The 13903-nt window shown below is 41.5% G+C and overlaps 1 protein-coding gene across 1 annotated transcript; it reads right to left on the bottom strand.

Moving 5' to 3' along the window:
- Positions 1-10564: 10564 nt before the first annotated feature.
- LOC131679956 (ornithine decarboxylase antizyme-like) lies at positions 10565-13688 on the bottom strand. The gene is given in 5 exon segments (XM_058960699.1): positions 10565-12223; positions 12367-12566; positions 12624-12672; positions 12674-12803; positions 13150-13688. Coding segments are annotated over 5 exon segments (1209 nt in total). The 3' UTR covers positions 10565-11932.
- Between the last annotated feature and the right edge of the window lie 215 nt (positions 13689-13903).

The raw sequence follows: 13903 nt of genomic DNA, 5'->3' as shown, positions 1-13903 counted from the left end.
CATGAGCTGAATCATAGGTGTCGCATGACTAATTTTGGCTTTGCCGCAAATCGCCAATTGATGAAAGCCAGTTCGAGCTGGTGAAGAATTCCGATAGTGCGAAGGAAATATGGCGTGCTTTACGTGACCACCATGAAAACGCGACGATGTCGACCATTGTGTATTTTCTCTGTCAATTGTATAGTGCGAATATGTCGGAGGGGGATGACATGGAAGTGCATTTATCAAAGATGGAAGATCTGTTTGACAAACTGATGGCAGCTGGTCAGACGATCGAGGAACCTTTGCAGATAGCAATGATTTTTCGTAGTGTGCCACAATCGTACCACAGTTTGGTGCAAAGCCTGCAAAGCAGAGCCGATGAAGACTGGACGGTGGCTTTGGTGAAAACGCGTTTGCTCGATGAATATCGACAACGACAGCAGAGAATGGATTCGCTAGCAAAGGAAACGCGTGCGTTGGAATTGGATACAGTGGATAATAATAAAAACATTTACTTTTACTGCAAGAACTTTTACTACCTGGTCACTTTCCCTCCCCAAGGTTTAGGGGTTTGACGGTATTGCAAACATCATCAAGCATCAATTGCTTTAAGATGGGTATTGCATTACGCCTCGATAGTGGTGCATCGAGGAGACCGAGAGGGTTTATGCGCCTTTTGACGTGGGACTACGTCTTTGTTTTCGATATAGGGGTGCACGTTACAAGTTCTACAAAAATGGTATGTAACGAAAAGTGGTCCAATTTTAAACGCATATAATTCAGCCATCTCACGATAAATTTTCAAATTTTTTGCGCATATCGCCCCGAAATACTTCTAAGAATAGATTCCAACAGATAAACCTAAAGATTTTTGATATCATGGCATTAAAAATTTAAATAATGGACAAACTAGTCAAAATATCGCGCATTTACACACAGAAGATAGCGCTTCCCTAGTCCGACACGACATATTTGTGTACCTAATGCGCTACGCTTCTATGAATGACGTCATCATCGACTATTTAAACGGACGGATTTCGCCAGAGCAGCTCAGTTGCCTGTTGAACAGCAGGCGAAGCAGATCACTGCGCTGTGTGTTTCCACAGCCAGTGTAGCTGATTTAGAAGTCCGTTACACTGCATGTGGAGGTACGCTACCCAGTGAATGCGAATGAGTTTGTCCGTATGCTATCTTTTGTGTTGTGCTCGTTTCCAGCACACTTTTGTGTATAATTATTCGTACACAAAATAGTTTGTACATGCGAGCTCCATTTGCAAACACGGTTAACATAGTATCGTGGTATTAGTTGTTTCTTTCGCTCTATCCATCATCATAAGCGTTGATTTATTTTGCTTGGTGCTAATGTTTGAGGCGAATGCGTAGGTAGGTAGATCTAATAAATTGCACAACGAAAGTTTATTATTTACGTTCGATCAATTCATAGATTCATTTCCCCATCACGTGATTCATTTCCACTCAGCCTATAGTAGTATACTAGGTACATACTACAAAGCCTATTTATAAATGAATACACTGCCACTTGAAAATCCGTTGCAAAAACGCATCTTGTCCATATATAAAATTGTTTTCGATTCTTGTATATTTATAGTTTCGATATATGATTAAGACCTTCTCTGCATTTGTATGCGTACTCTTTCCTAGAGTACGCATACAAATGCGTACTCTAGGAAAGTTACAATAATGGCAAAATATAACTAGAATGCTTGGTCTATACATGAAATGTGATTATATCTGAGATCTTCTTAAATAAGTTTAATCGGATTCGATCACCTACTACAAATGAAATGACCTGATAACCAAGAAGGTTTGGTTCAATATGTAATATTCGATGTTGATTGGTTGTAATTAAACCATAAGTAAGAAATATGTTTGATTTATTATTACTATCAATGTAATAAGAAAATAAATATTTTACATTAAGGTTGGAAAGAGAAAGGGTAAAATTCGCAAACGAAAAAAGCAGTTTTTTCCACACCTTATGTCAGATCTTCATAAAAATCAATCAGCAGTACTGTAACAACATTCTACATACGCTGATTGATTTTTATGAAGATCTGACGTACGGTGTGGAAAAAAAACTGCTTTTTTTGTTAGCAAATTTTGCGCATTCTCTGTCCAACCTTAAGTAGTATAGTCCTACGTCTACAGCTCGTGCAACCCCATAGGGCTGCCCCTTGTAGTTTTTTATGTTATATGTCTTTTCATACTCCGCACCAGCGCATACCAACGCTAAACCACTGGTCTATGGGCGGTGGCGTGGCCGACTGGCGGATCGACGTAGATTGACTTTTGCTGTGTGCCATGTTTGCAAATATTGTTCTATTGGTGGTATTCGTCGACGGGGCTCACGGAGGGAGTCATTGTGTGTCCATTTATCGGTGGACTTCGTCATCGTGCATATACTAATTAAATTAATTTAATAGTTAAATTAATTTAATAAAATAGAATAAGTAGAAACCTATTAGTTGTAGCTTTGCGATAATCGTAGTATTTCGTACTAGTGTACAACTGTTATGTGCTAGTCGTATGTGTATCTATCAGGCATTGCATTTATCGCTCATATGAGTAAATGCGCCCGGATAGTTTGCTACTGCGACAATAAAAACTCACATTTTCACACGAAAAGTTATTGGCACTCACACAACTTCTCCGGATAAATACAACGTGTTATTTCTCCGGATAAATAAAACAGCCGGAGAATGAGTGAATGAGTTTATCACGGTATCCTTTTGGCGTTCCTTGCTTTGCTGTCGTTATTCCAAAACACGATAAAACAAGTCCATCATACTTCTTTGCCGCTTTTCTTTGTAATTAAGTGTATTTTTTGAAGTTTTTATTGATTTCCACGAAATTAAAATTTTATCACCTTCTCCGGTGAGAAGGAAAAAGTCAAATAAATTTTATCCGGAAAATCATTCTCACGCTATTTGTGGAGACGGAGAATTTTGCGACTCATCTTATCTCGGAAAAGTTGGACATCGGATAAGCTACTTCTCGCGTGAGTGAGAGAGAATTACAACCCCTGGTATCTATGTATGTATTCGTCTGAGTATTTGTGACAGTTGGGTCAGGGAATGGATGCAGAACTGACGTATAGCATTTGGTTCTACTCATTGGGAAAAGTCGGGCTGGATAAATTAGGGTAAAATAAATTTACCGACGCACGTGAGTCATCCATTCCCGGATGAAAGTCTAACAGCATGCAATTGTCGGTAATGATAAATATACAACATATGCTACATTTAGACGAGTTTGATTGCATGTTACATGTGTTTTTCTATTCTACTTCATTGGTCTGTTTCTTTTGTACATATATTAGTTTGCTTTTCCATTATTTATGTATACCAAAATAGTATTGTTCAATTTATACACTTCTAGTCAAGCTCTTTGCATCTTTTTTTCTTTATTCAGCATGTTATGATTCCTTTTATTAGTATATCTCTACTATACGCTATCTATACTCATATAGGTACAAACGCTCGTGGCCTTCGCGATAACACAGGCCTGGCCACGGGCGCGACCATGCAGTTGCAGTAATCCACATATACTTGCGCCCGCGATTACGCCTACATGAAAACACCCCGGTAGTTAAGTAAACGTGGCATCTTTAAACTTCCAAACGCGGTCTCAAACATTAACCCACACCTCGCGCGATCATGAAACGGTCACGTCCGAAAGTTTTATCAGTCTGGACTAATGCCTTCAGTTGAACCAATCAAAAAAGTGACGCTCATATTCACTAAACAACATGTTTCATGGTGACATGACCTGGAACTCAAGTTTCCGCAAATGGAAGCGGACTACCATCTGTACCATACACTAAAAATTAAGCATCAGATTCACGGCCCGCGCGCGATCAAACAAGAATACACGCTACATCATTATAAAATCAAAATTATACACGCGAAGTCACACACACACACGTGACAATCACGTTAATATACAAATGCTTGAGCCCTTCGCGACCATCCCCGGCACCTACACCCGCGATCTCGTAAACATGATAACATCTCCGTGATAAAGTGAATGTCTCAGCTCCTATAAATTTTCAACCGCGGTCTCAAGCGTGAACCTAAAAACTCCCACACTCGCACGATCATGAATCGGTCACTTCCGGATGTTTCTATCCTTGATATCAGCAGACCAGGTACATGCCTTCAATTGGATCAATTAAAAAAGCTCTCATATCCACTGGACACCACGTTACATGGTGACATGACCGAGGACTCTAGTGATATGGGGTAACTTACTCCCTGTCAGAATGTGAATTGTACATCAAAAACTATCAGAATAAAGGTCCGCGTGACCATCCAAGAACGCACGCGTATATAGGAAATGCCACACGGTTACAAAATCCAGTCTTGTACACGCGAAGTCACATGAACGCGAGCACACGTGAAACACGTTAGCATACGAACGCTTAAGTCCTTCGCGATTAACAACGCACACCTACGTTCGCGATCGCGCAAACTTAGTAACATCCAGGTAATAAGGAGAACGTTTTAGCATTCACGAAGTTTCAAACGCTGTCTCAAACACAAACATACAAACGTCCGTTTGCGCGCGCTCATGAATCTGTCCCGTCCTGAAACCATTACTCTATCCTAAAAACTCCATACATTCAGTGGGACCAATAAAAAAAGCAAATATCCACTAGACAACGCGTTCCATGGCTACGTCACCGGGCACTATAGTGATATGGAGGATCTCACACTCTTTTAGCATTTGGGCAGTACACCAAACAATAATGCATTAGATTCATGGTCCACGCGCGATTATCCAAGAGCACACGCGAATATGCGAAAGGCACACCGTTATAGAATGGAATTCATACACGCGAAGTTACATACACGTTAGCACACGCGACATACAAACGCACACGCGACATACAAACGCACACGCGATCGAACACGTTAACGTACAAATGCTCGAGCTCTTTGCGATGATACACGCGATCGCGAGTCCCTACCTGAACCGTACAATGAATATCACATTCAGAATCACGGCCCGCTACAATTGGCCTAATGCAGTGTTTTAGTGGGCGACATTGCCTGTCTCGTCTGCAAATTGTAGTATGTGATTCTGACGGGGATCCCTTCCGAGAACCTAGCTCTACAGCTCCAGTAGGACAACTCTCGAAAAAAAAGAACTTTTACTACCTGATCACTTTAAGGCAGAGTACAAGAAATGGTTATCGAAGAAAAATGCTGCCAGTGATTCAGGAAAGAAGAAAAGTGGAAAATCGGATGGTGACTGCCAGAAAGCAAAACAAGTCGAAGGAATGGGCGGTGCAGTTTGTTTTTTTGGCTAGTGGTGATGGTGGGTGATTGATAGTGGGGCCACCAGTCATATGACAAGTGATTCTGCTTTCTTTTCATCGTTGCGAACCAGTGTTGAGTCAACAGTCACTCTTGCAGATGGTAATAAAACAAAAGCCAGTGGTATTGGTGACGGTGTACTGCACGGTGAAAACAGCGATGGAAATCGCGTCAAGATTACACTAAAAGACGTGCTCTTTGTGCCTGGCCTCGATGGTGGTCTGATTTCCGTGAACCGGTTGGCTTCAAAAGGATTCTCTGTTTGTTTCGGTGCTACGAAATGTATCATTAGGTTTGTTCCAGTACATGGAAGTTACTCCCTGCTGCTCCGGAGCAAAAAATTCTTGCTCCTTTTCACTCCGGTTTGCCACCAGAAGAAGAAAAAAGAGAAGAAGATAGTACGGGAACGATTTTCTCCCTGTTTGCTCCGGAGTACTTCCAGTTTCTCCTGGTACTGCAACAAACCTATTAATAACAAGGCCGGTGAAACAGTTGTGATCGGTGACAAGATCGGTAGTCTTTATCGTCTTCGCGTGCAACAGTGTTCGCTAAAGGTAGCTGGGAAGCATCACGAAAAGTGTCAACACACTTGGCATCGTCGGGTAGGCCATCGCCGGACGTCCTGAAAAGGATGCAAGCAGAAGAGCTAGTAAGTGGATTTAAGCTATCGGATTGCGGAGTTCGATTGACGCGCGACTGTTGTCTGAATGGGATACTTGCCCGAAAATCATTCCCGCCGGTAATGGAACGTAAATCGAAGCGTTCTCTTGATATGGTGCACACGGACCTATGTGGCCCAATGGAAACTACTTCTGGCAATCGGTTCTTTATGACTAGTAGACGATTACAGTCGTTTTACGGTCGTTTTCCTACTGACACAGAAAAGTGAAGAGGCACTTAAAATCAAACAGTACGTGAGATGGGTACAGAACTTATTTGGACGGAAGCCTCTTGTCATTCGATCTGATGGAGGAGGTGAATATCAGAATCGCGAATTATGTGAATTTTATGAAGCTGCCCGGATAGAATTTTACAATAGCATTTACCCTACAAACAATCATAAAACAATAAATATTATAGTTATTATTGTTTCAACATTGTTCGATGCTAAGTTCTCACAGTAGATTTACAATAAAATTTCATGTAACAATAAATTTCACTGTTTAGCAAAAACTGATACAGTGCATTCACATTAAATTTTACTGTTTTCGAGAAAACAATGTATGGAGAAAAATTGATTTTTTTAATGTTAAGATACATAACCACCCCCCTTTTTCACTGTAAAAGTCTATTTTACATTGAAATTCACTGTAAAAACGTAAAAGTTTATTGTTTTTGTATTGTAGCATAACACTAAAACTTACTGTAAATTATTGTAAAATTACTGTACTGTCACAGTGAAAATCATGGTTTTGTTACTGTACATTTCTATTCGGGTGAGGGTATAAAGGCGCAATAGGGATCTTTAATTTGGAAAAATTGTGTCAGTTTTACATAGGTATTGATAGCGGGTGTCCTTACGAGCACACTCATATCATTTTTAAACTTTAATTATTTTCTGATGTTCAAAACTCGATCATAAGGCCGTTAAGCTTATTTTGGTTGGGTACTCTGTAGAACATAAAGGGTACCGGTTCTTGGATCTCTTAAATAATCGAATGACCATAAGCAGGGATGCTAAGTTCATTGAACTCGGAGATGGATCCGCGGAAGTCGAACAACGCGATACGGTGCAAATGCCAGAAGATTTCTACAACGCAATTGATCTTCCAATCCAGAGCATTCCTAAATCAGGCGAACTGCCTAAATCGTTACAATCCGAAACCGATGGATCTTCACGGATGGGGTGATGCGGAAGATAACGACAGAGAACCATCTCAGGAATTGCGACGAAGAGATCGAAGCACACGTGGTGTGTTGCCGTTTCATTTGCAGGAATTTGTCGTTGGTATTGCGGTGGATGCAGTTGAGGAGCCAATCGATGCGGAGATGCAGGCTCATGCTCAGAATGCCACATGGGAACTAGTAAAATTACCAACTGGGGGTAAGGCTGTCGGGTCACGATGGATATTTAAGGTGAAACGGAACGAGCAAAGTGAAGTCGTCAAATATAAGGCCAGACTAGTGGCTTAAGGCTTCAGCCAACGATGGGGAGTGGATTACCTCGAAGTTTTTGCTCCAGTTACGCGACACGAAACACTTCGAGCGATGTTAGCGGTAGCATCAAAGAGCAAAATGCACCTGTATCACCTCGACGTGCGAACGGCTTATTTACATGGCAAGGTTGAAGAAGACATCTATATGCGTCAAGCCCCCGGTTATGTTGTCGCAGGAAAGGAGGAGTACGTATAAAAATTGAAAAAGAGTATATACGGCCTTAAACAGTCGGCGCGTTGCTGGAACCATGCCCTCCACGCTATTGTTGTTAATTTAGGTTTCAGGCAGTGTGAGTCTGATAGTTGTATGTTCGAGGACACGGCCAAGACAAGGTGTTGTTATTGGTATATATAGACGATATGTTGGCCGGATGCCAGAATTCTGCGACGATTATGAAGGAGTATGAAATGCTGGCAAAGCAGTTGGATATAACGAACCTAGGAGCAGTGAAATTTTTCCTGGGTTATGATGTTCGTTGTGTTAATGGTATCTACAGTGTACAGCTTACCAGTTACATTGATGCGGTTATTGAACGCTTTGGTCTTGAAGAATGCAGAGCAGTAAAGACTCCGATGGAGCCCGGTTTTTTTAAAGAAGATGTTCTGAGCGGGCCTTTCGATGATACGACACAATACCGAAGTTTGTTGGGTGCATTGCTGTATGTATCTGTGACCGCTCGCCCGGATGTGGCAGTGCGTGTCTCAAGTATCTCAAGCGAACAAAAGACATGCAATTAGTCTTTGGTCCAATGAACGGTTGGACGGTGGTTGGCTACGTGGACGCGGATTGGGCCGGTGACCAGGAAAGTAAACGATCAACGACTGGTTTTGTATTTCTCTACGGTAGTGGTTCTATTATTTGGGCAAGCCGCAAGCAGTCCTGTGTCAGCCTGTCTTCAATGGAGGCGGAGTATATTGCCCTCAGTGAGGCTGTTCAAGAATTGATCTGGCTAAGACGATTGATGATCGATTTGGAGGAGGATCTTATTGGTTTGACGACTGTTTATGGCGACAATCAGAGTTGCTTAAGTTTCGTGCAGGGATAGCGAACAACCAAACGCTCTAAGCATATCAACACTAGGCGGTATTTTATTAATAACCATTGTGAACATGGAGAAGTAAGGCTGTTGTACTGCCCATCGGAAGAGATGACGGCAGATGCCCTAACCAAACCACTTGGAGGGACCAAGTTACGACAGCCGCTAGGACAGTTTGGATTAGTGGATGGCCAGGGTCATTAATGAGTAGGAGTGTAGGGTTGTAAACTGTTGTGCCTTATTTAATTCACCTTGTACCATTGCTTGTCAGTGGGCGATTGCCAACATTGAAAGTGAATTATTTCCTTTTTCTCTTTTTTGTAACAACGAAATACATACTTCTACGAGTAACATGTGTTTTTTTTACATTGAATCGCGTGTATCACTGATCCCGTGATATCGTGTCCGTTTTCGGTTTTCATTATCGGGTAAAAGCCCTGTGATGGCGCCGGTGGTTGAGTGGTAAGCGTGACCGCCACTCATTCCAGTTAGCCTGGGTTTAATTCCAGCCGAGCTCGCTGAGATTTTTTTGAGGTGAAGAAATCTGTGATTGCGTTTTCCTTCGGAAGGGAATTAAACCGTTGGTCCCCGGTCCATGAGTTAATGGATCCATATCTAGTCCAGATAGTGGAGACACTTCTCTGGTGTCGGTAAAGAAGAAGTAGAATCCAACTTCTATACTTACTAACAAAAAAAAATATCCTCTTCCTGTGATACTTGTGGGTTGCGCAGTAGTATATACGGCCTCTCGCAAGAGCAAGTATCGGACTTCCCTTTCCTTCCGCGATCTACGTTCGGGCCTGGCCGGCGCTGGTATTGATCAATAAACACTTCAGGATTACCAGGAGTTGCACATTGAAAGATGTTTCGCTACTCCCAAGCATAATTATCTACTGATTCCCTGTGCAACTTCAGCTAGTCCAGATCGATAACGGAGTAGCAGCCAGGAGTGGTCACACAAGCTCAAGCTCATTATCGGGTAAAAACCCTGCGCTGAATTCTGCCCACAGTTTCGACGTCGAAAGAAGAGCAATTCTAAACGTCTGCGGCCGGGACACAACCTTTGATACCCCTTATCCAGAGGATGTGTCAAGCGGTGGAGAAGTAAAACGCAGTCTCGACTGCAACCACTCAGATTGCCTGCACGTTGCAGAAAATCTGGCGCGCCGAGCAGCAGACGACAAGCATGGCTAACTTGTAATTGGTGAGTTAGAGCAAAAAGGTCTGGGCGCGGAGAAGTGAGTGAGTGAGTGAGTGAGTCATGCTGAGGCAAGTGTGGCACAGCGGGTGGCAACCGCGATAGTCACACCGAAGCATGGCAGAAGAGTGAGTGAATAGACGTATGTATGGACTGCCCATGCCGAGATGGGAGATCGGTCGTAGCGTAGAATGTTGGTACCTATCGCTTTTGATACTTCGTGGCGTGGCAGAGGAGTGTAGGGTGAGCGTCCAAAACAGTCTCACATGGTATGCTAGAGGTGAGCACACAAGTCAGACTCACGCGGTATGTAGAAGGTGAGCACCCAAGCCTCACATGGAGTGTCAGAGCGAGCGTCAGGGTGTGACAGAGCGAGCACCCAAGTAAGTATCATACTGGATGTGTGTGTGTCGGGAGGTAGTTCATGGGGGAAATATGGCGGAGCCCAGTGGAGTTTAGTCGGTATTACCCGTTAGGTAGTTTAGTCCTGGTCGAGGCCGACACTCCAGTACACTTCCGTAAGGTATCTTGGCAACTACTAAGCACGTGCACTGGGTCAGTGCGTAAATACATTCTCCATTGTAAAAATAAGAAATGTAAAAAGAAAAATATCAGCAGCAATCCAGGCATTCCCGTATGCTACTCGGGCAATGATCGATAATGCAGAAATGCGGTTCAAATAACGATGAGAATTTCGACATCGCACAACTAGCTGTAATCCTAGTCCCGAATTAATACCCACACTATTCCAAATTACAGAAATATTTCAACAGTGCGTCTAAAGGTTATTTCTTCGACAATAGTTTAGGAATGTTTCATATTCTATAATGTGTATTTATACAAACACGGTGGTTGAAAATAAAAAAGATCTTTCATTTATTTTCAAATCATTCTAATCATTTCGATAAACATGGATATAATGGTAATAATAGAATAATTAAAAGTATGCACATTTATTGTTATTTCACTATGTTAGTAGATGTTTTCTGACTTTCGTTGAAACCTCGACAACTGCCATATATTGGTTCCACAGAAACTCACAAGAGATATTTGCGCAATAAAATAAACTGTAGTACTATGTTTTACAATAGTTGTAACAAGACTAAGCTAGAAATATATTTTTCATCCCAATTATTAAAAAAAACTTGTTCCTTTAAAACCACGTCCCATAATAAAGTAAAAAAAAATAAAACAAATAAATTTCCTTTCCATTTTGGGTATGTATTTTGTATTTTACTGTGTTTTATCAGTTACACCTCTTTTGAAAACCTCTCAACTTTCCCGACGAGAGTCGGCATAAAAAAAAGCGAAACCGAACGCTACGTCCAATCACAATACCAGTTACTAGATTCTTCCTATATGTATTTTTACTCTTTCCCTCCTCCATCGCACTAGTGAAAATTACAATACGTAGGTAAATAAGTACAATAATTGATAATAGGTGCAACTTTACGCCATTTGTTGCTTGCTAGCGTTTTCTTATTCACATAAGTTATTTCCTCGCAGATGAATCAAGTTGTATACTTCATAGACGTAAAATTTACTTTCCTTCAACATGTTTCAATAGCTGATTGACCGAACTAAATCAATTCAATAGGTTTCAAATGTTTTTTTTTTTCTCTTACAGATATTCAATAAGTTTGTACATTTTTTTGGGTCTTTTCTGTAAAAATGTTTATAAAAAGATTTTCGTTTTTTTTAATTTTTTTTTGTTAGATTTTTTTTAAGTTTTTTAAATATCGACAAAAGCATTTCACTTAAAACAATTACAAATCGCAATTGATCGACCTTGATTATTGGGTTTATTATAGTTTACTTTTATACGTTAGTTCATACTGTCAGTTTTATATTGGTATTGTAATCTTTTGAAAAGAGAGATGTTTTCATGATTTTTTACTTTTAAGTTTATATGATTCTGTTGATGTCAACAGGTTCATTGCGTTTTTGTGTAGGTAAAATGCGTATTTATCAAAACGAATTCATTGAGCGTACGGATTTGGGATGCGACGATTTGCCACCAATCGAAGCTCAGCAGCGCAACGAGTCCTTACTCTTGTGATATCGAACGTTTGATTCGCAGATGTAATGGCAGGATGAAAGGTTCTAGTTCGGAGAGGATGGCGGTTTCCGAAAGGTGCTCAAACGACGTATCCGGAGATTTAATTTTGATAAACACACACCCACGCGTCTTGATCTGAATAGATTTTGTATTGTTGCTTTCTACTCTTCGATGTTGTAGATCATGAACAGATATTCGTTCTTTTGCTGCATTTCGATGTGCGGCGGGGTCAACGGGGATTTTGGGCTGACCAGCTGGAATCCGACAAAGGAAAATGTACGCACCAGATTGGGTCGATCGAGTCGATTCTTACGGATACACAACACGACTCCGTCACATTCGAGTTTTTCTTCGGCAAACTCCAGCAGCGATATGAACGAATGCTTCGAGGCCTCATGCGACATGGCCGAAGGAAGGTTCACGTAAAGCATGTTGTCCAACGGATTAAAGATCTAAGTGTAAAATATTGTTCTATATTACAGTGTTTAATGAAACCAAAACAAAGTGGCGCAATGCAATAAGATTTTAAAACTAACGATTGTCATAAAATCCCATTTTTTTTGAATATTGTATTATCAAATACAGCTAAACTTACCGTCTCCCACGTGCTGTGCTTTTGCGCCGTAATGTACAGTTTCAGCGTAATTTGAGTCGGTGTCGGTTGCGTTAATACTTCCTGGATGACAGCTGCCTCATGTTGGTTCATAAAATCTACGGTCGATTCAGTGCAATCAAGGTCGGTATATTCAGAAGAAGCGGTGGTGGTCGAATCAATTGATGTTTTGCGATTGTAATCTGCAAAATAGTATGTTTTAATGAAACATGCTTACAAGAAACTGCGATGAACTGTACCTTTTAAGGGAGACGCCCTATCGTGATCGGTTCTGTTTGTTGGGACATCAGGACCACCACAGCGGTCCTACAGCCAAAGAAACACAGAAAGAGTCGAAGCCGGCCGACGAAGAGGAGGAGGACGAAGATGAAGAAATCGTCCGCTTGCACGCACGATTACTACTACTAATACTTGGCTCACTGAAAGAATAAAAAGAATCGTGATTAAAAAAACCATCTAGTCTTATTCACAGAAATAACAAAAAATCTCTTTTACGTGCCCAGTCAATCCTTTCTAGTGTGTATAGTAAATACTCTTTCTTTATTTCTTCCGCCATGAGGCAGGGTTGTACGGCGCTTGTTTGTCGTACTTTCGCTTGCCTCTTGATCGTGAGACCGCTTTCGTTTAATTTTAATTCTAGTTTTTATCTCCAATACATCATCGTCGCCCAGTTCGAGATGACTAGGCCTACGAGATGTAGTTGGAAGACTCGGATCGCTAGTTGATGAAGTCTCACTAGTATCAACTCCCCTAGCATAATCACACACACTAACAATCGAACTAGATTCGTATGGCGCGTCCCATGTCAGTGTCGTTTCTCTAGATACGGTTGTGCAGACTTCCTCTACGTTGTAATCTCTCACTGAGTCGCCCAAAGCTTCCTCCAAAAGAGGGTAATGGCCAAAATCAAGACTTTCTTGACTGCTGCAAGTTCCTAATGACATCGACGGATCGTGCTTTACTCGCTGACCCAACAGCAAGGTTGCGTCTTCCGATTCGTTCTCATGACAGGAAATCAACGAAAATGCCGAGGACAGCTCGGCCTCCTTGTATATATCAGCGTATTCCCTTCGTAAACATTCATCGGAGGAGACGCACATCTTACGGAAATTGGACATCGTTAAAACCTGCACTTTACAGAAGGCACATATTTGCCCGGGTAGTCCAGGTGCGAGCGTTATACGTATTCCGACGCAGTCTTGGATTTCGTCGAGGAGCCACGTTGATTCATCCAGGGGCTGATACAAATTTTCGAGGTCTTCGGATTTACCGAGACAAAGCCGACATATGTTATGGTTTTGCATTATGTACCATTAATGTTTGGAAACAATATTGATGGAAATGTGTTCGGTAATATTGTGTAAGAAACACTTCGGAAAATTATTGCGCAAATTTGGCTCTCAACTGATCAGAACTACTTACGAAAATATGAATGAAAATGAATGACGCAACTTTCCCAGTAAAGTTCAGCCGGAATGCTGGCGGCACTATATTTTTCTATAGAATCGGTTGTGTCACC

This window comes from Topomyia yanbarensis, chromosome 2 (assembly GCF_030247195.1).
Source record: "Topomyia yanbarensis strain Yona2022 chromosome 2, ASM3024719v1, whole genome shotgun sequence".
Taxonomy (NCBI): domain Eukaryota; kingdom Metazoa; phylum Arthropoda; class Insecta; order Diptera; family Culicidae; genus Topomyia; species Topomyia yanbarensis.
This window is presented reverse-complemented; position numbering and strand designations above follow the sequence as displayed.